Raw genomic sequence first — 27,157 nt, 5'->3', positions numbered from 1 at the left:
TTGCCATTTTTAAATTGATATTTGAAACAAATAATTTACGAAAACTAGAACACACTATTGTACGCCGTACTACACTTCAAAGGTATAGAAGTATAATAAAATCGGTAATTGAAGACTTTTCTTATGTATCACAGTAATTGCTCATATTATTGAAAAACTTTAGGTCAATATAATGAGTACTTTTTGTGACAAGTTTTCTTTAATATGGAAATCGCAATATGCGTTTCAAAAATATATGGGTACCACTGAACTGCTCGAGAATTTTAACTACGTTGTTAGCGAGACATTAGATGATAATAAGATTGCCATGGTTTTATTTTTGGACAAGAGTCACTAAATGACGAAAATAATCTTTGGAGAAGGGGGAACAAAAAGGACAAAGGAGAAACACAAATCTCCAAACATAGTCCTTTGTCCTTCTTGTTCCCCTTCTCCAGGAATTATTTCCGTCATTCTTGTTCAGTTCGCTTACACCTTTGCATTTAATTGCATTATAGTCCCTGAATGTTCCCAGAGTGCCGAAGTCCATTCATTCCGCCTACCGGAAGTCGATCTCACAAATTCCAGTTCTGATTGGCTGGTTTAGCCCGTGGCGGAAATTATCAGTCGACCATTTTTGGGAATGGATTCCAAAACAACAAAAAACGTATATAAAACGTTCTCGCGTTGCCACGGGTGGGAGCTCCGGGCATCGATGAGTTAGGACCGAACGGAAGGTGCGTTATTTTTTTCGTTTTTTTTTTCTATTATTAAAAAGCCGTTACTTTGGTTCGCCTGCAGACTCGTTCGCTCGCTTCAGTTGCGCTGGTGCTGCGCTTCAAACTCCACGTCTCAGACGCTAAGCCTAACACTCGACTTCGATGTGTTTCGAGACGAGACAGCGAGGAGCAAGTCGCGCACCGCTCGGTACGAAGAAAAGAACCTTATTAAAAACAAACCAGTGTAACCAGAGAGGAAGAAAGGGGATTGAGGAGCCCGCACGACAACGAACGCTACACTGTATACGCGCTTCGACCGCACGGGGCAGCGCCACATTGGGGACGGGGTGGAGCTGTCATAGGGTACACCCATTTTTGTATTGAAAACTGCCTGCGCGTGCCGAATGGGCCTTAAAATGGCGCCAAAGCACCGGGCAGGGCTAAGCGCTCGCTCGGAACGAGATCGAAGCGCGTGCATTCTGGGCATAGAAATGGCCGAGATGCCGCCACCCTAACCGCTCATTCACACTGGAAGCGGATCCGCGTTCGGAAAGGGGTTGCGAACGCGGTTGTATAAAGATTCAGTACAATTGCACGTGCACTTGATGTCATCGGGTGCGCGTGCGATTGCACTGTATCCTTATACAACCGCGTTCGCAACCGCTTTGCGAACGCGGATCCGCTTCCAGTGTGAATGAGCGGTAAGGCAGACGTGGCGAAAGTGTATGAAGGCACCCTAGGTGGAGCGCGACTGCTGCGCTGAGACACGGTTCTGAAACGAAGATTGGGAGTTTCGGAGCTGTGGGAACATTCAGTGACTCTGTTTTGGACCTATCCAAGGAATTAGATACGATTGGCAATTCAAAAATGCCCGGGAAAATGGAAGCGAAGGGATTTAGAGAACCATTTTTTTTTTTTTAATATTTTACTAACTATTTCGTAGAAAGATCGCAATCTGCCAAAGTAAATACCGTGTCGAGTAAACCAGTACAAAGGAAATATGGAACAGCACAAAGATTGTTGACGGACCCTTTTTTGTTCAATATATCCATCGATGATTTGAAAAAGCAAAAACAGAAATCTTCGATTTTTCGATTTGCGGGTGACACCGCGCTGATACTCCCGCATGAGGATGATAAGAGAATCATGCCATTATTTCCGAATGATATGCGGGTGACAACTGAGGAAGAGGAGAAGACGGCAGAACACTGAGCTCTGACTGGAATGATTGATGTCTAGATGCGAAGAAAGCTGCCTTTCAGAGGGTAAAAGCGGTAAGAAAACAACGGACAAGTGAAAGAGACCAACACCCCAGAGCGCTACTTGCGACTGAAGTATACTCATAAAAAGACACATATATACACGAGAAAAGAGTCAAAGTACAGGCTAGCTGGTGGAAGTCAACCATTTCGTCGTTTACCCTGAGACTGTGGTTTTTTTAGAAGAGCAGAAGTAACAGAACCCTGAGACCTGTCTGTTTTTTCTGTTACTTCTGCTCTTCTAAAAAAAAAACCAGTCTCAGGGTAAACGACGAAATGGTTGACATATATACACGCAGTGAAATCAAGACATCTGGTTACAGGAATGGGAAATCATCAAACCGATGGTTATCTATTTGTTATTTACTTTTCGAAAGATTTTAAAAACGCCACTTGTGAGTCAAACAGGGCTATCGATGGAGCGCTGACACACGCTCCTTCAACGCATTCCGATATGAAGAACGCTTCGGATATGTCCCTCGTTGCTTTGTTTCGGTTTCTGGCTAAGATGTTATCGAACTTCGGGACACACCCACATGTGGTACAGTGTGCTGCCGGATTCCCCGGAAGGTGGCGATCTTATTACAGTGCATGTTCCCTGAGCCTGTCATTTATACAACGACCCGATTGGCCTATGTATACTCTACCGCACGATAAATTAATATTCTATACCACGCCTTCGCTGCACTCCACAAAGCTGGTCTCATGTTTCTTCTCACATACTGCATAGTGTAGCGCCCCTCGTCCTACTTTTCAACATAGTCTGCCAAATTGTTAAGGGATCTGAGAGTAGTACAGGGACCCCATGTTTCTGCCCCACTTTCTTTATTCTGTGGCTCACCTTATGCATATAAGGTATCGCAACCGGTCTACGCCTTGGCTTCTCTCTTACACCACCACACCCTCCCCGAAATTTCTTTAGCGGGCCTTCTGCCACCCCACAAGGGGCGCAGGTGTCTACACAAGCTTCATTAGCTGCGTGCTTTTAGAGCGCAGCTCTTAGGGGCCCGTTCCCGGCTTGAGCGGCGTCGCCGTCGCCGTCGCCGTCGCCGTCGCCGTCGCCGTCGCCGTCGGCGTCGCCGTCGGCGTAACCAAGGTCATCCCAAGGTCACGTGACCCCCAAGGTCACGTGACCCCTCCAGGTCACGTGACCCCTCCCAAGGTCATCTCAAGGTCACGTGACCCCACGTGACTCCCAAGGTCACGTGACCCCTCGAGGTCACGTGACCCCTCCCAAGGTCATCTCAAGGTCACGTGACCCCAAGACCCACGTGACCCTTTGAAGGTCACGTGACCCCCAAGTCACGTGACCCCTCTGAGGTCACGTGACCCCCGAGGTCACGTGGTCTCCTCCCCAAGGTCACGTGACCCCAAGGTCACGTGACCCCTCCTCCTCAAGAGCTGCGCTCCAATTCGGCGTTACAGGGATTTGTAAACGGCTTTCACTTTTTTCTTTTCTCCCGTCCATTGCAGAGAACGCTTCTCGGCTCTGCTCGTCCAACGGCAGCTGGGCTGAGAGGTCCGACTACTCCAACTGCATCCCCGTCTACGAGGTCGAGAGACCGGTGAGCTCCAGGCTGCATCCTTGGCGTCGGAATTTCGTTCCTCTCAAAGCCTGAAATCCACAAATTTAGTCCACCAGTCCGAACATTTTGCGCAAAATTTAGCGTTGAAATCGACGCGCCCTGGTCGCCACGTAATCTACACACCAGTCTAGTTTCCCCGCTAAATTTAACGAGAAAAATGACGTCACGTTCCCCGTCACCCTGTCACCTTCCTTCCTTTGTTCAGCTGGTTTTACCCAGGACGTTCCCCGACGTCACTTTTTTTTTTAGTTTCCCAGTTAAATTTAACGGGAAGCTGATGTTATATGACCTGACGTCACGGGACCGATACGTTAATTCAGTTTCCCCGCTAGATTCGGCGTGAAAATTATTTTAAAATAAATAGGTCTTTCTTCACTCCCAGTAACGACTGTTTAATGTCTTCGGAAAGGATTCGAACGATCGCTTCTTAAATACTGCATTTCCTGCATTATAGTACTTTAGAGTCTTCTTTCTACCGCTTGATACTGCATGCACTATCAGAAGGCTCCTGCACGGGTGCTATCCCCTGAAACACCCGATCTTGCCTTTTTCTTCGTCTGCGTTAACCGCAATCTCTATAAGCTCTCCATTTGTCAAATAGTCCCAAGTGTGCGACCTCAACTTCGCACCTCATTTCTAATTGGAATCACGGCCCTAACAAGATCCGGCAGGTACGTCAAAGAAGCGTGAAAGATTGTTTCAGCTCGCATCGAACGCGACGGTACCTTCCCTTTATTTAATCACGTCCTGACGTCCGTTGTTCGTTTGTGAGCCTTGCCTTCGGTTGTCTGAAATGACGTTTTACCTCCATTCTAGGTGCGGGTCTGTGTTCTCATGCCGACTGTACATCAATAATCATCGATTTTAGTTGTGTACAATAGCGAGTTCGTGTCAACCATTAACTCAGGAAACCAGGATCATTGCACTCATGGCTAATAGTTTCATGAATAGCTCGCTGAATAAAAATATAACGTAATATTAATTCATAAAGAGTCACCTAGTCGTCCCATTAAGGCAGATTGTACGAGCCCAGGAGGACTTATTTAATGAACCATTTTAAGAAATACCTGGAAACTAGTAACACGCGTGACTCTTAATTACATAGAGCCTAGAGATAATGCCCCTCCGATTTTGACACATCTTCTAAGAATTTGTCAGTAATTAAAACTGAAAAGCTCTTTTCTTTTAAACGTTACTTCTTTCGATGCATACTCTACTTGATGTTGCATTTTGTATATTTCTATATTATTTCGTAGACATTGAGGGCCAATTTTAAATCATGACACGTGGTGCGGACAATTTAAAAAGAAAAACTACATAAATATAACTAAGACCCAACCAATCAAAAGCTTTCCCTTCTTCGGGTAGAAACCATTCTAGCATTTATTTATTTATTCGTTTATTTACCCTAAGCGTTTTTTCGGATATTTCATTAAGGGGAATTGATGCAAAAAAAATAAACACGTGAGAGTAGAAATAAAATAGAAAAAGAGGAAAATACTGAATGGCAAGAAAAGAATTAAGATTTCAATCGCTCCACACCAACGTTAATAAAAAAAAATAGTAACAACAATAAAAAAAACGAGTTCCAGCGTGACTACGACCAAATAATACGTGATTTTTTTTTTTTTTTTGCTTTTGTATTTGTGGCTGTTGCTGTTGTCCTTGTTGTTGTTGTTGTTTCAAGAAAAGAGATTAAGAGAGTTAGAAACGTTTGGTAATTTTTTGATATGATAGCGACTGGTAGCGAGGTTAAGACGATACTTTTTCTATAAATTAGAGCGTTTGTTTCTTATAGCCATCGATATTTTAAGGTTCTAGTTTGTAAACGAGTGCACTTTTCATTTTCTTACCAGTTCCATAAGAGTCGCTTTTGCTCCTTTTGTTCCCGCAGATTGACGGCACCACCATCTACTACATAGGGTACGGCATGTCCCTCTGCGCACTCACCATCGCCCTGTGGATATTCCTATATTACAAGTGAGTTCGTAAGGCCGGTGAGCGACACAACTCCGCAGACAAATGGCGTCGCACTGCCGTTGAAGACAAAAGATACCTTGTGCAAGTTGCACTCTCCCGTGGTCACCGGCAGCTTGAGAAACGATTGGCGTGGCGAGTCGTGATAGGCTTATGGTCACTCCACAGCCAATCAGATGGTCGTATAAGAAGGCCGAATTATAAAAAGCCACACCTTGCCTTTAAGAAGCTGACTGCTTTTGTTGGAACTGTGCACTTCGATAAAGACCATATCATGGCAATGTAGAAGGAGCTCAGAACGCGCTCAGCGTTTTAAGAAATTATACTGCGCCGCATTGCACGCCAAACAACAATAATCGGTCTTTCTTTAGTCAGTTGAACCAACTAAAAAGGCCATCGGTATCACACTTCGGTGCCGACAACTCGTCCCCATGGCAACGGGGGTGAACGCGTTCTTTGACCGATGAAACCCCGCTACCACTGGGGCGTGATTCCGATCGTCCTTCTCATTGACTAAAGTAATGAAAGAAAGACCAGTGATCGTCGTTCCCCGTGCATGTGGGTATAGTCGTCTCGGGAATTTCTAAAAGTGTAGTAACCTCCAGCACACAGGTGCCTGGCACTGTTCTTTGGCGTTAAACGGGAGGAAAATTATTTCGTAACATTCTTTACACTTTTCTTATGTTTGTCTGTTTAACGTTATACCGCGGACCCGTGTTTATTTTCTAAGGACGCGTGCTTTCGTTCCCACATGTCTAAAATATTAGGGTGAAAGAAAGGGACGCTAAGACGTGTTCCGTAGGAAAAAGGGAAACGACTTTAAAGGATTGAGGAAGATTTACCTTTTTCCTAAGAAATGAAAACATTTCTTTGCGGGGATGGTTTCAAAGACTTTGCAAACACTTTCCGCAATACCAACTTCCCTGAGGGTACGTTTAGGGAAAGCCTTTTGCGGCTAAATTCTAAAGGTTTGCAACATCTACGCCGTGCTTGACCGGATAGTTTTTTTTTTTTTTTTTAATATATATACTTTTTTTTTTTGGGGGGGGGGGGGGGGGGCGAGAACGATGCATGCAATCGTGAAAGTCCGAGACGGCTCAAATATTATTTTGAGAGAACGGCAATGGAATCTGAGCCAACATGTGTTTCTCCTTTTCGTTTGTGACGGACCTGCCCTCGAAACTATTGATTTCAAGATCTAATATTTCTTTTCTCAGTTGGACTTTTCCACATGATTCTTTTTTGTTTGTTTGTTTTTGGCTTAAAGACCGACGACCGGTTCGCGCTTTCCACTTTTCCCCCGCTTCCTCCTCTCCCCCCTTCTACCCAGTTCACCGTTGCCTGTTTCCTCCTCCCTCATGGTGAGGAAGAGCTTTTGCCTTGCAGGATCTCGAGTCTCATCGTCGGCCTTTAAGAAGGAGGGAGTCTATTCTTTTTTCTTTTTTTTTTCTTTTTTTCAGGGGGGGGGGGGGGGGGGGGTTAAGTTCAGATGTTTCAATCAAATATTAAAAGACGCCAACTCTGAAATACTTTCTTTTGATGGTAGCTGCAGATGCATTTAAGAAGATATCTTAGTGGCACGCTAAAGAGTTGGGCGTGCCTTTAAAAACCGATATCCTAGAAATAAAATGTGGACTGCTGGAACTTCCCCCAGTTTATATGTAAATAGTTATAACAGTCGAGGGTCTTGCTGGTTCTCGATCAAAACAAAGGTTACTGAAAAAGAATATATGCAAGATACAGTCTCTTTTTATTCGTAATAACTTCACAATTATTATTTATCGTCGGAAATTGAAAAATTGGATCTCTATAAGACCACACACACGCAAGATTAACAGAAGGCTATTAATTAATTTGCTGAGAACAACTAGCCGCTGCCATGAACGAAACAAACTTAATTCACTATTCATAAAACCATCCGTGCCTCCTATTAAAGAATGTTCCCTATTATACTGCACATTCCATCATTTTGTCCAGCGGGCAATACTTTAATCTAGTTGTTCAAAGAGTGCCGCTCAACTCTTCTCAAATGCTAAAATTGGTTTATATGTAGTGCACTCTGCCAATCGGCCTGGGAATATATTTTTAAACCTAAGAAAAATAAAAGCGAGCCTGCAATTATTTTCTTTCCACTTTTCTAATGGAATATTTAATAGTTCTTCATCAAGCAAAGACTCTTATAAGATCCTCCAGCGTGCAGTTAATTATTTTGAACTTTTGTACAATAAAGCAAAACAAAATTAAATTAACGTGTTGTGTTTAACAATATCATCGTCAAGCGGAGGATGAAAATAGAAGTTCGCTAAAAAAACATTGTAAGGTCCTAAGCACCGGTAGATAATTGAGTTTGGACAAAACGGAGACAAAACGTTATATCTTCCTAAATAGCAAAAAAAAAAAAAAGTATATACCCTCATTTTCATTTAAATGTATTCTGCCTCTTCTAAAATTCGTACCGTTCGTTGCTGTTTAAGCAACGAGTGTCTCCAAATATCCACGGCCCTAATATCACGTCAAACTGAATGGCTGTACAGACAGCACCGTATTTTTCTCAAGAAATTAATTTTATTGTTCCCAGCCTATTTCTATATATTAAAGGCTCGGCTTAATTTAAACGCTCAGCACGATAATTGAACAACAGCTGCCCAAACTGATAGAAATGTGATCGGGTTTTAGACGTAGCCGGTGTAGCGCGATTGTTGATGGCGCTATAGCTCCTCGTCGTGAAGCGGGGTGCGAGCGTAGCTGTCATCCTGCACTCCCGAAAACGTCTGTGAGTTCACTTCACTACAAAACGGAGAGGCGTTTCATTAGTGCGAATCGTGGAACAATTCCAGCGAACGAACGAGCTCAGAATAAAATTAGACTCGAAAAAATCCGACGAATACGCAGGAACAATTAGCAAGTGAAACGTCATATCCCTTGCCCTTCGCACATCGCTTTTGTGTGTGTGTGTGTGTTTGTATGTTTGTTTGTGTGTTTGTTTGTTTGTTCATACGTGTGTGTGGGGCGGTCTTGAGAAATAGCATTCTGACCTCACGACTCACTGGCATCCTTCTATTGTTCAGCGTGATTGAATGACTCTTCTGCAAAAACAGTAGCCCGCCGACGTTGTTTGTTTTTCAGTTTTTTTTTTTTTTTTGTAAATGTATTGAGCAGTTATTATGCAGTGTGTGCCAATATCATTACGGGCATGCAGCTACTGCCTCGAATTGAATAGCGCAGCATACTCTCTAGCTTCAGCGCACACTGTTAAAAAGGTCGGTATGTTGTGGCATAGCCTCCTATATACTGACAAAGCCTGGCAGATCGCCACGAGAAGCGGCCGCCGAAATGAAAAAGGTGGAGCGGCAGACAACGGATGAGACGAGAGCCACGTGACTGGCGCCCCGCTGCGGCGAGACGCCGAACCACACTTCTCGCCAGCGAACAAGTGTGTTTCGGGCCCTCGCCGCTGCAAAAGCTGTGCGCTGACGTCCAGGTTCTCCTAAGGTTCCCCGAGGAACGGCTCTTTGATGATCTGTGCGACCAGATCCTCGCGCTCCAAATCTGCGACCTGGCACTATACGGCTCCGTCGTCGAACTCGCAGGCTTTGTGAGTATAAAAGGGGCTATGGTTGTGGCTTCTTTTGACACTTTTAAAGAATATCAATGACGCAGCATTATTCGACTCGAATCACGTACGACCTTTAATGTTAACAGTACAATCATAAGCGCACATCGCCTAATCTCGATATTCACACTATAAAAAAATCTGACGTGTCTCCTTTCCCGCAAAGCACCCGAGAGAGTCGATCACAGCGATCTACGGAGTGCGCATGCTCGACGAATGACGAGATCAGAAAATTATTCCGACCTAAAAAGGTAAAGGCCCGTTCACACTCTTGCGACCGAGTACGACCGAGAGAGACCAGACCGGTTTTTAAGCCTCTTGCGACTTCTTAGGACCAGCTCCGGTGCAGCGGATCCGGTCCTAAGAAGTCGCAAAAGGCTTAAAAACCGGTCTGGTCTCTCTCGGTCGTACTCGGTTGCAAGAGTGTGAACGGGCCTTAAGCTGCGTTGTAAAGCTACGTGAGAGCATGTCGAACTTTAATCTGTCTGTCACGTCGCGGACTTCCTAATTATGTTGAAACGTTTTTCGGACGTCTTTATTCGTCGAGCTTACTGCGGAGATCTTTCCGATTGACTCTTACAAGTGCTTTGCGGAGATGTGAACGCTCAAGGTTTCTTAGAGTGAAGCTTCTGATTGCCGCACTAAAGCGCGAAACACATGTACGACGAAACCGTCCGATCCGACGTGCGGACTGCCGGAATGACCTAGGGGGGAGAGGGTTTTCGTAGCATCGGAGAGCGTGGAAAACCCTCGCCTCCGACCGTCGTATTGCGCGGTCGGACGTCGGATCGGACGGTTTCGTCGTACGTGTGCTTCGCGCTTTACACTTCCTGCGTCGCTTTCTTGTTTTCTCTCGCCAGAGACCTGCGCTGCTTGCGTAACACCATCCACGTGAACCTCATGGTGACCTACTTCCTCATCTCCATCACCTGGATCACCACCGCCACCTTGCAGTCCATCCCATCACCCGTCTATCACAAGGTGAGGCCAACTTTCTTTTTCCCCCGAAGAAATAGAACAGGCGAAACAATGTTGTAGCCGTCACGTGGGAACCAGTATAGAAGGCTTCGTAGTACTCATTCAGCCGCAGCAAGAGACTGCGTTTCATGTTGCACACACTAAAAATTTCAACACCCATTTTCGTGTTAAAAGGGTGTTTTTCCGAGCTCACACCCTTCCTACACCATTTTTACATGATTTTTGAATATTCAAGGGTGTACGGAAAGGCCTACACCCTTCGTACATCCTTTTTACACCCTACGGCTACCGAAATCGTGTTAAGAGGGTGTTGCGGTGGTACACCCATGATTTCCGAATCGTCGAACTCGGAAACCGCCGAATTGCAGAAATACGCGCCGACAGCAGAAGTCAAGAAGCAGCCTGCTCAATTTAGAGGATTTCGTGAAGTTCAAGTAAGCACAATGGGCAGCTGACATCCAAGCCAAGCCAACGCTCAAGTTGTTTTCAAGCCAGATGAATGCCGGCGTTGTGTACAAGCTCCTTGGTTGTTTACGTGCAAGCGACCACGAAAATAGCATCGGTTACTCACGGACTTCTGCTCAGAATGGTGAGACCACATCGGTTCTATTGTGATACATTCCGTCTCGTCCTGAGATGTACTAAAGCGAAGGCTGGACGTGCGAGACGGTTCGGGCTCACAGCTTTACTGTGAGCCTGTACCGTAAAGGTCGGTTCCGACACTTGCGTTTGAGTGTGTTTGTCTGCGTTGCGTTTAGAACCGAAAACGAGTCACCGGCACATCTGTGCTTCGTATGAAGCGTGGATTCCAATTCAAAGAATCATCTTGGCACGCGATATAAGCAGCAGGGATGTCCTGGTTTCTCGCAGCCGCAACGCGGTCAAACGCAACTGTTTGAACCAGGCTTTACGTGGTTGTCCTGGGCTTGTCCCTCGCGCTTTATTCTTTAGATTTTAAGTACTCATTTTCAACTCGCTCGCTTTTAACAGTACTAGTAGATACTCAGGCTGCACGAGGGTTCGTGCAGTGCGACCATCTAGCGATGCTATGAGCTTGTGCTCGAACAGTATATACAGCGCCAAAAAACGACAGGACAAAGACGAGAGTAAACAGGACGAGGCGCACTCGCAACTAAACTTTAGTTGCGAGTGCGCCTCGTCCTGTTTACTCTCGTCTTTGTCCTGTCGTTTTTTGGCGCTGTATATACTGATCATGAACCAACTAGCCCAAATTTCTACTTTGTTGTGCTCGAACCTTGGCTTTAATGGGCAATCATCGGGGATATATGACACACGATGATGCCAAGTCTGTTCACGGCGGACTCTCGTGCTGTTCTGATTGGAGGAGAAGGGGCGTGTAAAAAATTGGCAAATGGAACATGGTTAGCGACAGCGCAAATATATGTTGGAAAAAGTTCAGAACATTGAAGTGCAGCAGCCTGAAACTTTGGAGTTAAGCAATTAGAGAATCATTTGAAGACATCTTTAGAGGTTCAGCCTTCTCTCCCTCCACACCAATATCGAAGGCTGCTAGGATATTGGTTCAGGCTAAGCCCTCTGTCTTTCAGTCAGCGAACTCGAGCCGTTCCACCTGACCTTGTTATTTCATAACAGATATGTTAGAAAATGGAATGCAGATTTTCTTTACACGGCCAAAACATAAAGTGTTATCAAATAATACCTGCCATATTCATATTCTACATTTACAGACCGGGGCTGCCCCGCCTGTGGAGGGTGAAGATGCGAGCAGCCTCGAAGCCCACCAACAGTGGCTGTGTGCTGAGAGCGAAAGCTGGTGCCTGACGAAGGCCAGATTGATCTTCGAAAGGATGCGACTGCCTGCAAATGGCTACATGTGTTGACACTGATGGGCATATAGGCTGCACAGAATGCTTATCCCTACCTGATGGATGCTAGGAGGGTATGCGTTCCATATTTTTTTACTGATCTCTACGACAATTGCTAAATTGCGCTTCCCCGTTCCGTGATTGCGGCTGCCGGACGACCATCTTGGGACATGGAAAATTAACCTTTTGGAGCGTTGCAGAGGCTGGCCGGCAGCGTGCTGAAGACATGTTTTTTGCTCGTTTGTCGTCATTGGGAGCGTTAAAGTGGCCCTGCAATAACTTTTCGACTGGTTTTTAATTTGGACCGAACCTGAGCGCATTGAACGTAGTAATTTAAAGAAACGTTTCTTTTCTCAAATTTCGCTTTATTTTAAAAGTTATAGGCAAATTAGACTTACAGAAACAAGCAAAAAATAACATCCTTCATGACGTCGTAGGTCCTGGTTTGAGTGGCCGTGAAGTAGTGAGCTCATCGAGCGCTCACGGCTGCCGCACTCAGTGTCAACGGCTCGAGAGGGTGCCACTAAAGCATGTGTTGACTAGGCTGTATGAAGCGGGCGGCCAGGGCAGCTCGCATTGCATTTGCCGCGCGATTAAAGACTAATTCGGCATAACACTTCATTGGCCACAAACGACGGCAAACACGGGGTAAAGATCAGTTCAGAACGGGAGCCACTTCGCGCTGCCATACCGCCAAAGGGTCAGATCGCCAGCCAAGCCTGCGCCGAAAGCCTTGGGAACGCTCGGAACCGGTCGGATCCTCGAGCCGGTATACGACCGCAGCGCCACCGCGTACATCCGGGACCTTTCTAAGCCCATTGTTCGTCGGAGCCTCATCCCACTACGCCTTTCTAGTATGCGCCGTTTTTTTCACCGCTTGGTGGCGGGTTTGTCGACGCGTCTTTTCTTGTTTCCGTACTTTATAAACTGCATTTGTTTCTTTTCTGATCTAAAATACTGAACAAAAACTACTTTCGTACATAATTGAAACGGTTCGCGACACTTATATTTTGTATCGACTAAAAAAAATGCTTTTAGCGGCTCTGACCAGTAGTAAGCCGAGGACCAAAGACGTCACATATTCCGCGCTTTCGGCAACGCGGGTCGCCCTCGTAGGTGGAGGAGGTTTCCGCGTCGTCCGGTTAAAATATGACTCACTGATATTTAGTTATTCTCTCCGTGCCCGCTGGCTTACCCGAACCCAAAGAGACGTGGAAACCGCAAAAGAGGTAGACGCTTAAGTATGATTGCAGCTCCCCTTTAAGTCCACACTCCTTTACTCCTACTCTGACGCTCCGAGTTTCATACTCCAGGCACAGCAACTAAACGGTGCATGGCGTACACACCAAATCTATTGACGAGCCGCACAAGCTCCTTCCCACCGCACGGTTATGACGAACCTGGCATCCCGTGGATACGGGTGGGAGAAGCCAAAATTATTTCGGTGGTAAATTAATTAAAGCCAGTGTAGAGCGGCAGGGTACAAAGTAAAAGAGACGGCGACGTTATGAAGTTTCTACAAACGTTTAAGTATTTCTGAGAGGTTTGGAGACTCGCTTCGAGCACGTGCGGGGAAAGGCACCTTGGCTGATCTATTTATTGACCGTGCAAGCTGTTTTCAGGCGAGATGCACGAACAAACCTTTCCCGCAATGCTAACTGATGCTTCGGCTTTCCAATCTAAGTATCTTTATTCGCTGCAGCTGGACTAAGCAGTTTAAAAAGGGCAGCCGTCCCACTGTCTTCTCGGCAACTTTTCTGTCGCCGAGCTATCAGCACGCTCGTTCGATAGATCACTTTGTTCTCAGGCAAGGCACATAAACAAACCTTTTCCGGAATGCTAATTGCTGTCTTGGCTTTCAAATCAAATTGTTTTTACCTGCTGGATTAACCACTAATGGACTGAAAAAGAGCAGCTGTCCGGCTACGCCTTTTGTTTCAACAATCTCAAATATTGGCACAGCCATCTTGTTTGTGGACGTGACATCACGGAGCGCAAAGAAGTCACTTGTGCTCCAAGAAATGCTCGGAGCACGAAGAGCACGCTCGAGTGTCAGTCTCCGGCGGCGCTCCCCTCTGTTTAGTGAAAGGAGCGCCAAACGCTCGCAATGTGTAAACAATAAGAATTTCCTTTGAAAACGCATAAAATATTTTGCAACAGCGCGGCACCGCAGGAAAAAGGCACAGCTTGTCGAACGTCGAGTCTCGCCGGTCTTGCGGCGTGATCAAAGCTTCCTTGGCCTGCCAAACTGCTGCGTCTCTGTGCCTTTTCACGCTTGGATACTTATCAAGAATCAATGCCATGGCAGAGCTTTGAAGGTATGTCGCACATAGGCGTCTTCTCTATCACCCAGCTGTTCCAGCGAGTTGCTATCAATAGGAAACGAAATCGGTGGTTGCTATTATGGATTAACCATGGCTATGTTCCAAATCTACTCAAATGGATCACATGACAGCACAAATAGAGCAATGCTGTGGAAGAAGGTAGGTTTTCGAAGGCAAAAGTATGAAGCCCGTCCATATAGTTGTGTGCAATCTGTCGCCGTCGCCATAGCCTCCTACCCCTCCTTTTTCGCCACTGGATCATGCCCGCTTCTGGACTGCAAGTGCCGCAAGTCACAAATACAGTCGTAAGAGTAAAGTAAAATGCTGCTCCAGAGGCACATGCATCTTCATGCTCTTTGCACTCACGAAACAAATCCACACGGCGTTAATTCTTGATCGGTATTCAAGCGTGCGAAGACAAAGATGCAGCACTTTGGCATGCCAAGGAAGCTTTGATCATGCCGCCAGAATGGTAAGATTTGCGTTAGACGAGTTGCCCCTTTTTCTTGCGGTGCTGAGCTTTCGTAAAAATTTCCACGTGTTCTTAAACGCAATTCTCACCGTTCGAGGTTTTAACAAACTTCTTCGGTAAATGACAACGAACGAGCAGAAAACATGTCTTCAGCTTAGTGCCGCCCAGCCTCCACGACGCTCCAAAAGGTTGACTGATAATCTTTGTCCCAAGGTGGCCATCCGGTGGCCGCACCTGAGCTGCAACGACCAAGCGGAGACACGCGATCCAGCAAATTGTCGTGGAGATCAATGGTATTGCTTGCACGGCGTACTATTAGTCTTCAGAGCAAACACAAGTGTCGCTGCGGTCGCCACGTCTTGATTGGGTGAGGTGTACCGTGACGTCTGGTGACGGACTCCGCTTCGCGTTCTGGCATCTAGCTGGCATCTAGCTGGCTTCCCTGCGCCCGTTTCCTCACGATCGGAGGTTTGTGATCATGCTGACCTACTGTTCAGCGCTGCAATGCAATTTCCAAAAAGAAGCTGGTATCATATTCTACCACCCGAAAACTTCGAGATTAAAAAGAGCATGGACAGTCAGACTAAGGATGGGAAAGGCACCGTCAACATCGGCCGTTGTGAGCTGTAAGCACGTTGAGAAGCGGGGCTTCGTTTACCCAGTGTACAAGGCGCTGGGTGAGACTTATGCCGACAGAATTTTCATAGCTTTTCCAACCGTGTTTTTCACGTTTACCCTTATAATTGGGTTATAAGTATGGAAAGCTATCGGTGGAGGCAACTCCGTCGATGAACCCCCCGCCCCCTCCACACGATATAAGGCGGTTGTGCAAGGGGTTGTGGAAGCGGCGGTGTAAGTGTTTCAGACACTGAAATTCTGTTCTTTGCAGATTCATGAGTTAAGCACGAGACACATGCGCGAAAAATCCATCCGATCCGACGTCCGATCCGACAGTACGACTGCCTGATCCGAAAAATTTGGTCGCTTCAGGCGTCAGATCGGCGATCCGACATGCGTCAAACGCGCCAGATAGTTTCGCACGGCGGACAGATTGTCGGATGCGTCCAGCCAATGACAGCACAGCTAGCGCGAACGTCATGATGAGATACTTGGTCTGTCGGGACGAATAAGAAAACGGGACGGGCGACGGGAAGCCGGTCGCGTAGATCCCGCTGATCCATTCGAGAAAGATGGCCCCGGCAAAGAATGCACGCGCTAACAAGAACGAGCTCCTAGCTTCGCTCGTGCGAGCTAAACCATCAATCTGGGACCAGAGATCTATGAACGCGGACCTCCGCTGGAGTGCTTGGAAGTTGGATCTCCTGGGCGGAGCCGAACGGATTGTTGTGTCGCTTGCAAGGTCGGAAGCGTGTGCGTGTGTCTCAATTCGGAGCGGCGTTCGGACTGTCGGATCGGACGATTCTGCCGTCCATTTGTCTCGAGCTTTAGGAGAACATCAGACCCCGCTTTGCGGGCATACAAATGGCATCTAAGTCAAAGGCCTTTGGGCGGTCTCACTTGTAATTTTCTCCCCATGGCCCAGAATATATTTAACATGTTGCTCGAGCAGAGTGCAGCTTTTTCGCTGAGACGTTTTTGTTTAGAAACAAAGTTGAAAAAAACCTCTTAATTTATTCAAATCATCAGCAGCGTTGATTGTGCGAGATGTAAATATACTGCAATGCTCCTGCAAGTGTGGTGGCATTTCTTCCTTTTCATATACCATCTGTGATTCATGCACTGTCTGCCCTGGAAACCATGCTCGGAATGTTGGTTGAAGTTTCGCCTGCAGCAACAGACCATACCTCAATAAGGCCGCATATAATAATTCGCATTTCCTACGTAAAATGCGCACAAAAAAACAAAAAAAAAAACGAAAGTAATATGCCGACAGCTAACGCCGTCTCGGCCTTTGTAGGGCGGGTGAGGGGGTAAATTTTGTCCTCAGCAGGACGTCACCCCGGCTCGCTGTAAAAGGTCGCCTCCCGAACTTCTCGGTGCTAATACTCACACCATACAATGCACCTGTTATTTGTTTGGCCCCTGGTCATGAAATCATTCTCAGTTTGCCATTCCATCTCACCGAGAGCCCGATTTTGGTCATTGAGGTCTCAACCGGCTTGCACTGAAGAAGTATTAGCGAGTTCGTTTCACGGCACCCGCAGCGTGGAGCGGGTTTGTTTCAGCCGGCACTCCACAAGTGGTTGCACTCTCCGAGTTTGTTTCATTGCTGACACCCCACGCGTGCATGCACTCGCTGCACCGAGAAAATCGAGATTGCGCCAAAATGCAATCCCGTCGTGCCTCGCTCCGGCTAGGCCGGCAAGGTGCTGGAGCAGATGACGAAAGTTTGTCTGCTACGATGTGTCGCAGAACTGAAAGGAAAAAAAGTAGATTTCCTGATAGAAATTGCGTCCCGCGGGCAACGGAATCAAACGCGAGCTTGAACTGTGAGCGTCTCCTATTTCATGAAGGAAGCAGTTGACAAACCGTGCTTTATTTGGAGGTTTTAAGTCGCTCTGTTGCCGTAAAAACGCTGAAATATACCAGTGTGTAAAGAAATGCTCAGAACAAATGCATCAGCGGCCCCCAAAATCACCAACTTGTGCGGGTGAAAAATTGAACATTTGTCGACAAAACTGCCCCAGCAAAAACTTTGACTGCCCAATAAGCATCAGAGAAAGCTAAATTTAGTGATCTTACCCGAGGCTTGGGCAACATCATCATGTTTAACATTTACCTACTTCAGCTAACTTGCCCCGTCATATTTTCTTCGAGAAAGCTCTCGTTCTCAGCGCCCTCACCAAAGCTAATATCTGATCCACCTGTAATGACGATCGAAATCGAAAAGTTTTGCTGGGTATTCCAGCAGACTAGTTTTAAGGCGTACCCTTTCAGTGGTCCACGCATAATGCCATGCTGAAATGGATCAAGCTTCTGCTCGGACAGCATCATCCATTTTCTTCAGTGTAAACGGTTATGAGAATTGAAAGATCGCAACCAGCTGCTTTGTAGACAGCTGGTTGCGGAAATTTACGCCGTCTGTAACTATCCCTATGACAGCCGAGTTGCTTGAAGTCATCGCAACTATAAACTACAGGCTGCAGCGACCAACGTTTGTAGATAAACGTTGGTAGCGACTGTACTCTCGCATTCCCACCCATCACTCCGAACAGCAAGGCGCCAGTTTCGGTTTGAGGTCGGTATTCTTTCTACAACATAGATGGCGGCAGCGTCAGTCTTCCGCACTTGGTGCATTTGGCGAATTCGTTTGAGTCCAGTTCTCAGTGCAACACTCTGCGAGTGCGATGCATTCTGGGAGAGAACTCGAACGGTGCCAGTGCGTGTGAAGCGAACTCGCTATAAAATACCGCTACCAGACGCATCGTCTGCTAACATGAGGGAATAATAATGAGTTTGTTTGCTACTAGGTAGGTATCATTCTCTGACAGAAACAAAACGACGAACAGACTGGCAAGTCTGTTCGTCGTTTGACGAACAGACTTGTTCGTCGATTGTCCCTTTTTGGCTCTGCGAACAGAGCCAAAAAGGGACAATCGTCTGCTATGAATTGTGTGCTGCGCAGAGTGAGATCAAAAACTAATTGAAATATGGAACATCGGCTATTTTACGGATGCAATTGTCCTGTGCTTTGTTTGGCTATGCTGATTTGTTTTCTGGCTGTGTGTAACTTGACACCCACTGGTGCTAAAACAAGAGCTTGGGACAAGCACCCACCTTACCACGATATCAATCTCACTATCCGAAAGAGTACTGGATTTAATTACTGAGTGCCTTTTCCATTGACAAGAAGGCCCCAACATTTTCTAAGAACTCCAGTAGGGTTTTGTTGTTGCATCTTTATACTCGCAACTCATTCACTTTGCCAATTTCGTTTTTCTAGCCTGGCTCAGCTGGCAAGCTGAGTGGCGAGTCTGAAACTGTACCAATATTGTTTCCGGTCAGACTGTCCATTATTATTTATTGTTCTTCCCTGCTATTGTGATATGTCTGCACTGTAGTCATGACAGGGGCTTGAATGGTGGCTCCTACTTTCTACACATGGGTCCTAGGAAACATTTTGTAAGTGATGAGGTGCCCACAATCATGGGCATCAGCAAAGTGGCGGAAAAGGGGGGGGGGGGGGGGGGGAATTATTCTGAAGGGGTGTAGCTTTCAAACCTATAACTTTGAAAGAAAACAAGATTTGCCCCCCTCCCCCTCCTTTTCCCGCAAAACGTACTGCAGATGCCCATGCCCGCAATCTAGGCCAACGGTTCTGGAAAGAGGGTTTGTGGAACCTCTCCGTAAAGGCATTTTAGGAGTCCGCAAAACTCTGCCGGCAATAATTTTTTTTTTAAAATATGATTTGGGGCATTGAGTTGAGCCCAGTCCGGCCATGGCACATTCACAGCTCCGGGAGAAAGAGGAATCTACAGAAGAATACCTCCTTTCACTCTTCCCCCTTTTTATTACTGGTAAACACGTTTGCAGTCCACCCCCTTCCCCTTTTTTTACACTGCCTGGCGTCTCCCATCACTTCTGCCAGTCCAAAAAGGGTTTGCTTGCCACGATTGGCGGTTTCCGTCTTTTCTCTATAGCATCCTTTCTGCTAAAGTGGAAAGAGTGTAGACGGAGCTTCTTCCCCTCACCGTACCGTCTTAACCTGCAACATACTATACTCTCGGGAACAAGATAATAGCCTTGTATCTTTTCTGCCGCCACAAATGCTGTGCTTAGCATGTTTTTGGCAGAGCCTTTTGCTGCCACCACATGCCACGCTATGAAGTGGAGTGCCACGGTGTGTGCGTGCCACCTGTCGCATAAAGCAGTGCACTTTCAAGCTGCGTGGATGCAATGACGGCAGAAAAAAAACCAGCAGAGCGGACAATACAGAGCATGTTATTAACAGCACTGGTTAATTCCCAATAAATCACAATCTGGATCATTACTGTAAAACCATTTATTTTTGCAAATCGGTCGCAGAGGACATAATCGCGGCCACTAAATTTTGCGAATTCCAGACGCCTGCATTCAAACTCTTAAAGAGATTATAAAAGCAATTTCGAAATTTTATTTGATGTCTGAAATGGGCGTCGGGCTCATCTCAGACACTGTTGACCAAGTTCCAGCCCGAACAGAAGTTTGTGTGCCGCACCAATCAATTAAACAGTTGTGGTAATATTTGCGCGGGGACAATGCCTGAGACCCCCCCCAAGACGGCGGCAGAAAGGTGAACTAAAGTGCGCCGTCAAAGCGTGACGACAACGGGCTCCTCGTCAGGCGATTGCTTCAAACGGTTTAAACGAATGATGCGCTCTTGGTTTAGAATTCGGTAGTGAGATGTCATACAAAAAAGTAATTTGAATGTTGGATAATTTTTTTAAAGCTGTAGTTCGGAATTAATAGGTTTCATAGTGTGTATAGGAATAGGTTCCATAGCATGTGTAGCGTGTGGGATGACAAGGAAGATGACTTGTGGAAATAAATGACAGCTGTATGCTGTGCTGGTTTTGAGACGGTGGTGTGTATGTTCCTTTTTGTTTTCCTTGTCTCTAGGAAACAAAATTTTGACAGCAAATTTTGAACCCTGCTAGTGTACACGTTTCTGATCCAAAACTGACTTCGAGACCCAGTAGGTTTCAAAGCCGGTTTCAAATAAGAAAACCAACGCAAAAGTCAACTTCGAAACCTGGGATGTTTTGAAGTGATTTTTGGCATTAGTTCCCGAAAAGATATGTCATCAGTTTGGTGGCCGGGAGCTAAAAGCATTTCATGCTTAAAATCATACTCATCAGTGCGGCCTTTATTATTCTCTGACTGAATCAATTCTGCTTTAATATGCAGGAGGGAACCATTTGGCTTTTCGAAGGCTTTACTGTGGTCATGGCGGCCTACTGGCTTTTCGGCTTCGCCCATGGCCAGAAGACGTACAATACGAGCTGCCTTCTTGAGAGGCTTTGTCTTATTCTAATCTACTCACAGCTACGGCCAGTTGCAATCAAGGTGATTAATACAATCAAGAAAACACCTGTAGCCTGATTGCTGATCACATAGTGGAATCGCCAAAGTCTGTGAAACTCCTGCCAGGATTGTTCCGATTTTCGAAATCATTAAAGGCTTTGTTTGTTTTTCTTGAGATGGCAGCTGCAAGTTGTGTGGCTCACATACCTAAGTATGCTTCAATTCATGACCAGCTTTATTCATTTATATTCATCACATTTCTCTAGTCCTCCGTGTTGTTTCCTAGTCATCAAACTATTAGGCACCTGTATGGAGTAGTTACATTTTGTTTTTACGTTTTTATCAAAACGGTTTGTGTCACCCTGTCTGGAATTCATCACCCTTGCTACGAAATGTCAAATTAATCTCACGTTGAGATACTTTTTAAAAGTGGAGATGACCGGCATTAAATGTTGTGTTTCTTTATCACTCCTGTTCATACTTTGTATATTACTTCAGTCGAAAGACACCACCAGTGTTCAATACGCCCCGTCCGAGCACAAGCTTTTCAGCCTGGATAAGGTGAGCGTGAGTGAGCACGTACTAAGCAGTACCGAAGGTAATGAGCGTGCACTGCTGCATTTTCGAAGTTTCATAAATGCTCTATTTTAGAAAAAAATAAAAGCCAGGCATTGTTGTGGTATATTCATAACATTGTGGCTTTCTTGAAGAATGCGGGCATTCTGAAGGTGTTGCCGAAGGCTTGCCAGGGTGACAGCGCGGTCGAAGGCGACAAGTGCGAGCTAGTACACGCTCTATCGCAAGCTCTTGTTCTGCGAAAGCGCTTCTCAAAGTCGCTCTTGCATGCTTGTAGCCTTTGCTGCCCTACAGTGGTAATGGTAGGCAACTCCGGCTGACACAAGAAATCATCCAATCGCTGCCACACTCCGTTTCCCTTTAAAGGGCTGGTGAACCGAAATTTGGATTTCAGAAAACGATGCAGAAGCCGTAGGCGGGACGCTACAATCCCTAAAACACTACTCGTAGTCACAAGGCGATATCTCGAATGGACGGCCGTATTTTTGGAGAAAGAGGTTGAGATTGAACGAGGCCGATGAGGCGCGTGACGTCAAGATATCTCGTTTTCTCCTCTCTGCTTCGCCCCCTCAAGGCGGCGAGGCGGAGAAGACGCGAGGTCGTTCCCTTTCCTTCTCAAAGAAACAAGACAAACAAATCTGTCAAATGCGCCTCCTATTTTTAAAAGTAAGGTCATCCATTCAAAATATCGCTGTATGAGTGATGTTTTGGTGTTTGTAGCATCTTGTTACACGCTTTTGCCGCCGTGTTTTATGGAATCCAGATTTCGGTTCAACATCCCTTTAAGTGCAAGTGAAACTGAAATGCCAAGAATGAGCACGTTGTCCTGAACGACAGTTGCACTGCACAAGCGCGCATGCTTAGCAACATTCAAAGCATGGAGCTTGCTCTTAAAGCCTCTGCATCAGGCTTCCTGTTGCAGCTCGTGGTACCGAAGCAAACTTTTGGGCAGGCACTTTTTTATAAGCAGAAACTTCACCTGGCACCGCAGAGCTCCGACCGGTACTCGGAGTACTTAGTTGCGGTACTTTAGATAAAACAGAAGGGCAACAGGTGAAGTAGAAACTTCACCTGCACCGCAGTGCTCCGACCAGTACTCGGAGTACTTAGTTGCGGTATTTTAGATAAAACAGAAGGGCATTGAGCAGTGCAAACTACGATTATTGTCAGGTAAGAAGTATTCAGTTGCAGTAATTGTTTTGCTTTACATACAAAAAGGCTGGAGTATGCTTAAATGCTGGGCTAGCAACCGATTGCTACCAGGGGCCCTATGCTACACGACAAGACCAAGCGGAATCAAGAGACCGGGAGCCATCCAGCGACCTGGATGCAAAGATGGGTTCAGCTTTCACGAAATTGGTGCCACCTGGATCTTGTCCCAAAGGGCCAGCAGCAGCTGGATAGCCTCGCATTGCGATGCGGGGATGGGGATGCCGAGCGAGCTCAAGCATGCCGCCCACTCAGTGTGAGGGCCAGGTGCTCCCACTGACTGGCTAGGTGCATGTTGATGAGTTCCTGGAAGGTGTTGTTTACACTTAGCAGCCGGAGCTTGGCGTTCGACACGTACGGCGGCACCCCCAGTGCCAGCTAGTACCCCTTGCGAATAATCACGTCCATCTTGCCCTTACCTCTCGACAGCAGGTCAGGTTGAGATACGGATTTGCGCAGGCGATGTGGCTCACGACGAGTAGTTGGGTCAGCCGGATCAGGTCCGACTCCTCGAGCCCGTGTCTGTGAGTCGTTATCCTTCTCACCATGCGCATGACTTGCGTGGTTGTCTTGACGAGTCGGTCGACCGTGTACTTGGCTCCGCCGTCCCGCTGGAGGCGAAGGCCCCAGTATCCGAACCCGCTTCACCACCGGCACGGGGGTACCATCCTTTAACGTGAGGCGGATGTCCGCCTTCTTCTTCTTCGGGAATTGGCTTGCCCGCGCGGAGGAGCAACAGCTGAGACTTATCGGGGGCGCGCTGGAGGTTGCCGGCCTCGAGGTAGTTCTGCACCGTCTCAATGACTTCTTCGAGGAAGTCTTGCCTCCCGCTGTCCGATCCCGACGTAGCCCAAATCGTCAGGTCGTCCACATAGAGTGGCATAGAGTGTATGCTTCATCCGGGGAATCCGTTCCAGTAGAGGAGGCGGCTTGCACATCGCCAGGTAACAAGGTGGGTGACAGGACCGAGCCTTGCCGATTGCCCTTGCTCGGTATCGGGATGGTGCTTGTGCGGATGGACTCGATTCCGATGGTGGCCATCCAGTTGCTCAGGAAGTCCCGCACATAATCATACATCCAGGGCCCGCACCCAGTTGAGGCCAAGTTCTCGAACACCAGCGTGTGACTGACGTTGTCAAAGGCGCCCTTTATATCCAGGGCCAGGACCGCCCGCGTTGTCGTACAGGAGATTCTGTCAAGGATATCCTCCTTGATCTGAAGCAGGACATCCTGCGTGGAGGTGTGACCAGAACCCGAAAATGGTGTTCATGGTGGCATTGAGTTCAATACAGGATGGTCCCCTCAAATTATCGCTGTAAACAGCTCATCAGGGCATGGGCATTTAAAAAACTGAAATGGAGTGTCCAGGTCTGTGACGCTCGGCGATATACCTGATAACCTCTATTTCTTTTGGATCCTTTTCAAGGGAGTATATTTTCCACTTCGGGGCACTTTTCTTGTTTCTGGCACTTACTACTGCAGGAACTGTTTCACCCTCACTTTCTTCTTTGCTTTCACAGCACTCATTTAATGTGGAAGGGAATTGGCCGGATTCCACTCTTCGTTCCTACGTAAAATGTGCTGGCGTCCAATACCTGCCACAAAAAGGGTACTTAAGATTCCAAAAATGACTAAGAGTGTGTAAACATATGATGCCAGCATTTCTTTTTTTTATTTCCAATGAGCAACATTATATTATGCCAAAACTCTCCCTAAATGCACACTGCATTTCACAGCGCGCTAAACTCTGCCGGAAAAATCGGCGCCTGCACGCAAAGGGGCGTCGTTTCCTCAGCAGTGTATTTTACCTTGTGAAATTTTAAGGCGCTCCTTTCTTTTGCAGCTAGAACATCCTCAAAAATACTAAAAATGCGTTCGCCACGGACGACCGAGTCTTCCGCTGGCAAACGCTGTCGTTTGCGTACGATACGCCTTGAAATTTTCGCCCCATGGTCGATCAGGCGCCGATTTTGCCGGTTGCTTTCCCATACCTTGAGCCACCCAAAAACACCGCGCGCCCCCGTAAAAAAAAAAAAAAAAAAAAAAAAAAATGGAACGGCATTGAGTGTTTTGTTTACTTACCGACTTTGTGCGTGGACCGCGCCACGTTGCGCTGCCTGATGCACCCGCGTTTTGGAACTAATTCAGTTGACAGTTCCCTCCGAAGATGAAGCCACTGAAGCCACGGCGGTAATCGTACTGGTAGGCTGTTCCCTTTCGAACGGGCGGAAGAAGACTACGAAGAATTCGGCAGCGAACGGGCGGAAACTCGATTACGTACAGCTTCAGTAGTCGACGCTTTGTTTTCTCGATTGCGTTCGCGGCGTTCACCGTGGACTCGCGCACTCGGCCGTAGCCGAACCAGCCGAACGGCCGAACCAGCTGGACGGCTGCCGACGCGCGTACCGACAGCGTCGCCATAGCAACCACGCCGCGAGTGTGGTTGCCAGACAGAATTCACACGATTTTTTTTTCTCGTCACTCACGTTGAGTTACTAGAAGTTAGGCGCGTATCATTATAATACATTATGCTGTAAGAAGTTATTAAGGGATATGTGTACCTACCTAAGACAAATGCAGAAAAAATATTTTTGAAAAATAAAATTGGCGTAATCTTTTCATATCTTGATTAAGACTAGCGTGGTCACTGGGCTAACCGATGCGCGAAATAGGAGGGCATATATACCGCTCGGGGCAATTGTACGTTTGTATAAGTAGGATGTATGTACTGTTTGTTGTGTATTGTGCAATTGATCTGTGCTTGTATGTCCGTGTGTATGTACTGTGTTGTGTGTATGTCCATGTCGTAAGTGAATGTAACCGCGCTGTGGGCAGCAAAAAAACTGTTGTTTTTTTTTTTCAAATGTTGATCACTTTTTTTTTTCGTCGCTAGATGGGGGTTGTCGCCGCCCAATTTGAAAAGTGTGGCGGTTGGTGATCTATAACTATTAGAGGGCTGGATGCCATTAGTCCATCCGTCGTGTTGATCGCTCCGAGTTGTTCGGTTCCGCTGGCAGCTGTGTCGCCGTGTTATGCTGCCTGATTGCAACAAAAGGAGGTTAGGCGGCTTCCCCAGCGCGTGTTCTAGGTGCTGAATGCCGCTGTTCACGCACAAATGTTCATGAGTGGATAACGCACGTAACAGAGGTGAGCACAGGCAATAGTTAATCGAGAGCCACACGGAGCGCGAGTGCGATACCTCCTAGCCGCTGTCGACAGAGGGTGTCGGAGCGATTCGTTGTCAACTTGTCCACGGCAAGTGGGCGTTTTGTTCAATAAAGCCAGCCTGTCAGTGTTTTGTAAAGCTATCCCTTCTTTATAAGCGCTTCTGATGCGATGAAAATGCGACCGGCATTGAGCAGGCCGAGCGAGACTTCGGCCACAGTCTCGGCTGTTCAGTCTCCAGCGGTTTCGGCCTTACTCGTATTATTTGCGGTGTTGGCGCTTCGACATAGAGATGTTTGGAAAGTTTTTTGCGCCTACAGATGACAACAAACGAGCGTGCGAGCCGTATGCTCTTGCTCCGGCGAGAAGCCGCGTACGGCTCGCCAGGCTCGTATCGCCTGTCGCATACTGGCCGCCATATTGTTTTTAGGGTGTTAGCAGTTAACACGATTTTCACCACCTCCGGCGGCTAACACCCTTACACGAATAAAGGCGTTAGCCAGAGGACGAGCCATTTACACGAATAAGGGTGTAAAAATTTTAAGTGTGCAGCTAAAGCGACACACCAACCCCCCCCACCCCCCCCCCCCGCATAAAAGAGGGCGAATGGAATTGCTTTCTAAAAAAGACCGTTGACATGCCCACCAGCCGATTACTTTTTGTCAAAGATTTAATGTGCATACAGACGTGCCCCTTTGAATTTTTTTTTTCTCGTCATTTGTTGTTTTTGTATTGAAGGCGTGTCACTTTTTACCGTGTCTCTTCATACCGCACACTCAGGGGGCCTCCTTATGCATCTCTCTTTTATCCCTTCATATCTATTCTTCTCTAAAGCTCTATTCCTCTTAAATATTTTACCTCTTTCTCTCTCTCTCTCTATTTATTTGTCTAATATTTCTCACTATCCCCTCTCCTTATCTTTTCGTCTTTCTTGTCTTTTTCTCTGCCCTTAATTCCGCACTTTTTCCCTCCACTATTTCTTCGTCTATTTTCTTCCTCTTTCTTTCTCTCTCTACTCCTGCGCTCATTTCTCTCACTATATTCCTTATATCCCGCTAGCGCTTTCTTTCTCCTCCCTAATTTCCCCTTCGCTCCCTTCATCGGATAGATTGGTCCGCCAATGGGATTATTAAGAGTCCCCAATAACAACGGCAGCGGTGCGCGGCAACAGACAGCACTCCCGGTATCCACGCACGTACGGCGAGAAGTAATCACGTTCCCGGGTCTTCTTCCTGCACGGGACACCAAGAGGCAGGCGCCCCGCTAATTGTGAACCCCCCCCTTCCCCCCCCCCCCCCCCCACCTCCGCCGCCCCCTTCCGAGGGCGGACATTGGCGCACATTAGCACAGTCGGCCGACGGCGCCTGCTCTACTGCGTCCATCCCTAAGCTGCCGTGGAAGCTACGCACTTCGCCGGACCAATCCGCCGCCTCCCCTTCATCATCCGACGGCGCTCTGCGCGTGGGTAAGGGGCGGCAACTCGATCACG

At 47.0% G+C, this 27,157-nt stretch overlaps 1 protein-coding gene across 1 annotated transcript in view; it reads left to right on the top strand.

The window, feature by feature from the left end:
• LOC8030997 (diuretic hormone receptor) overlaps positions 1-27,157 on the top strand; it is a 275,430-nt gene that overhangs the window by 206,382 nt on the left and 41,891 nt on the right. The window contains exons 4-6 of the mRNA XM_042293803.1: positions 3,431-3,522; positions 5,438-5,523; positions 9,994-10,114. Of these exons, the coding sequence (XP_042149737.1) occupies positions 3,431-3,522; positions 5,438-5,523; positions 9,994-10,114 (299 nt within the window). The remainder of the gene's footprint in view (positions 1-3,430; positions 3,523-5,437; positions 5,524-9,993; positions 10,115-27,157) is intronic.

The sequence above is a fragment of the Ixodes scapularis genome, unplaced genomic scaffold (assembly GCF_016920785.2).
Source record: "Ixodes scapularis isolate PalLabHiFi unplaced genomic scaffold, ASM1692078v2 PGA_scaffold5__190_contigs__length_132052651, whole genome shotgun sequence".
NCBI lineage: Eukaryota > Metazoa > Arthropoda > Arachnida > Ixodida > Ixodidae > Ixodes > Ixodes scapularis.
This window is presented reverse-complemented; position numbering and strand designations above follow the sequence as displayed.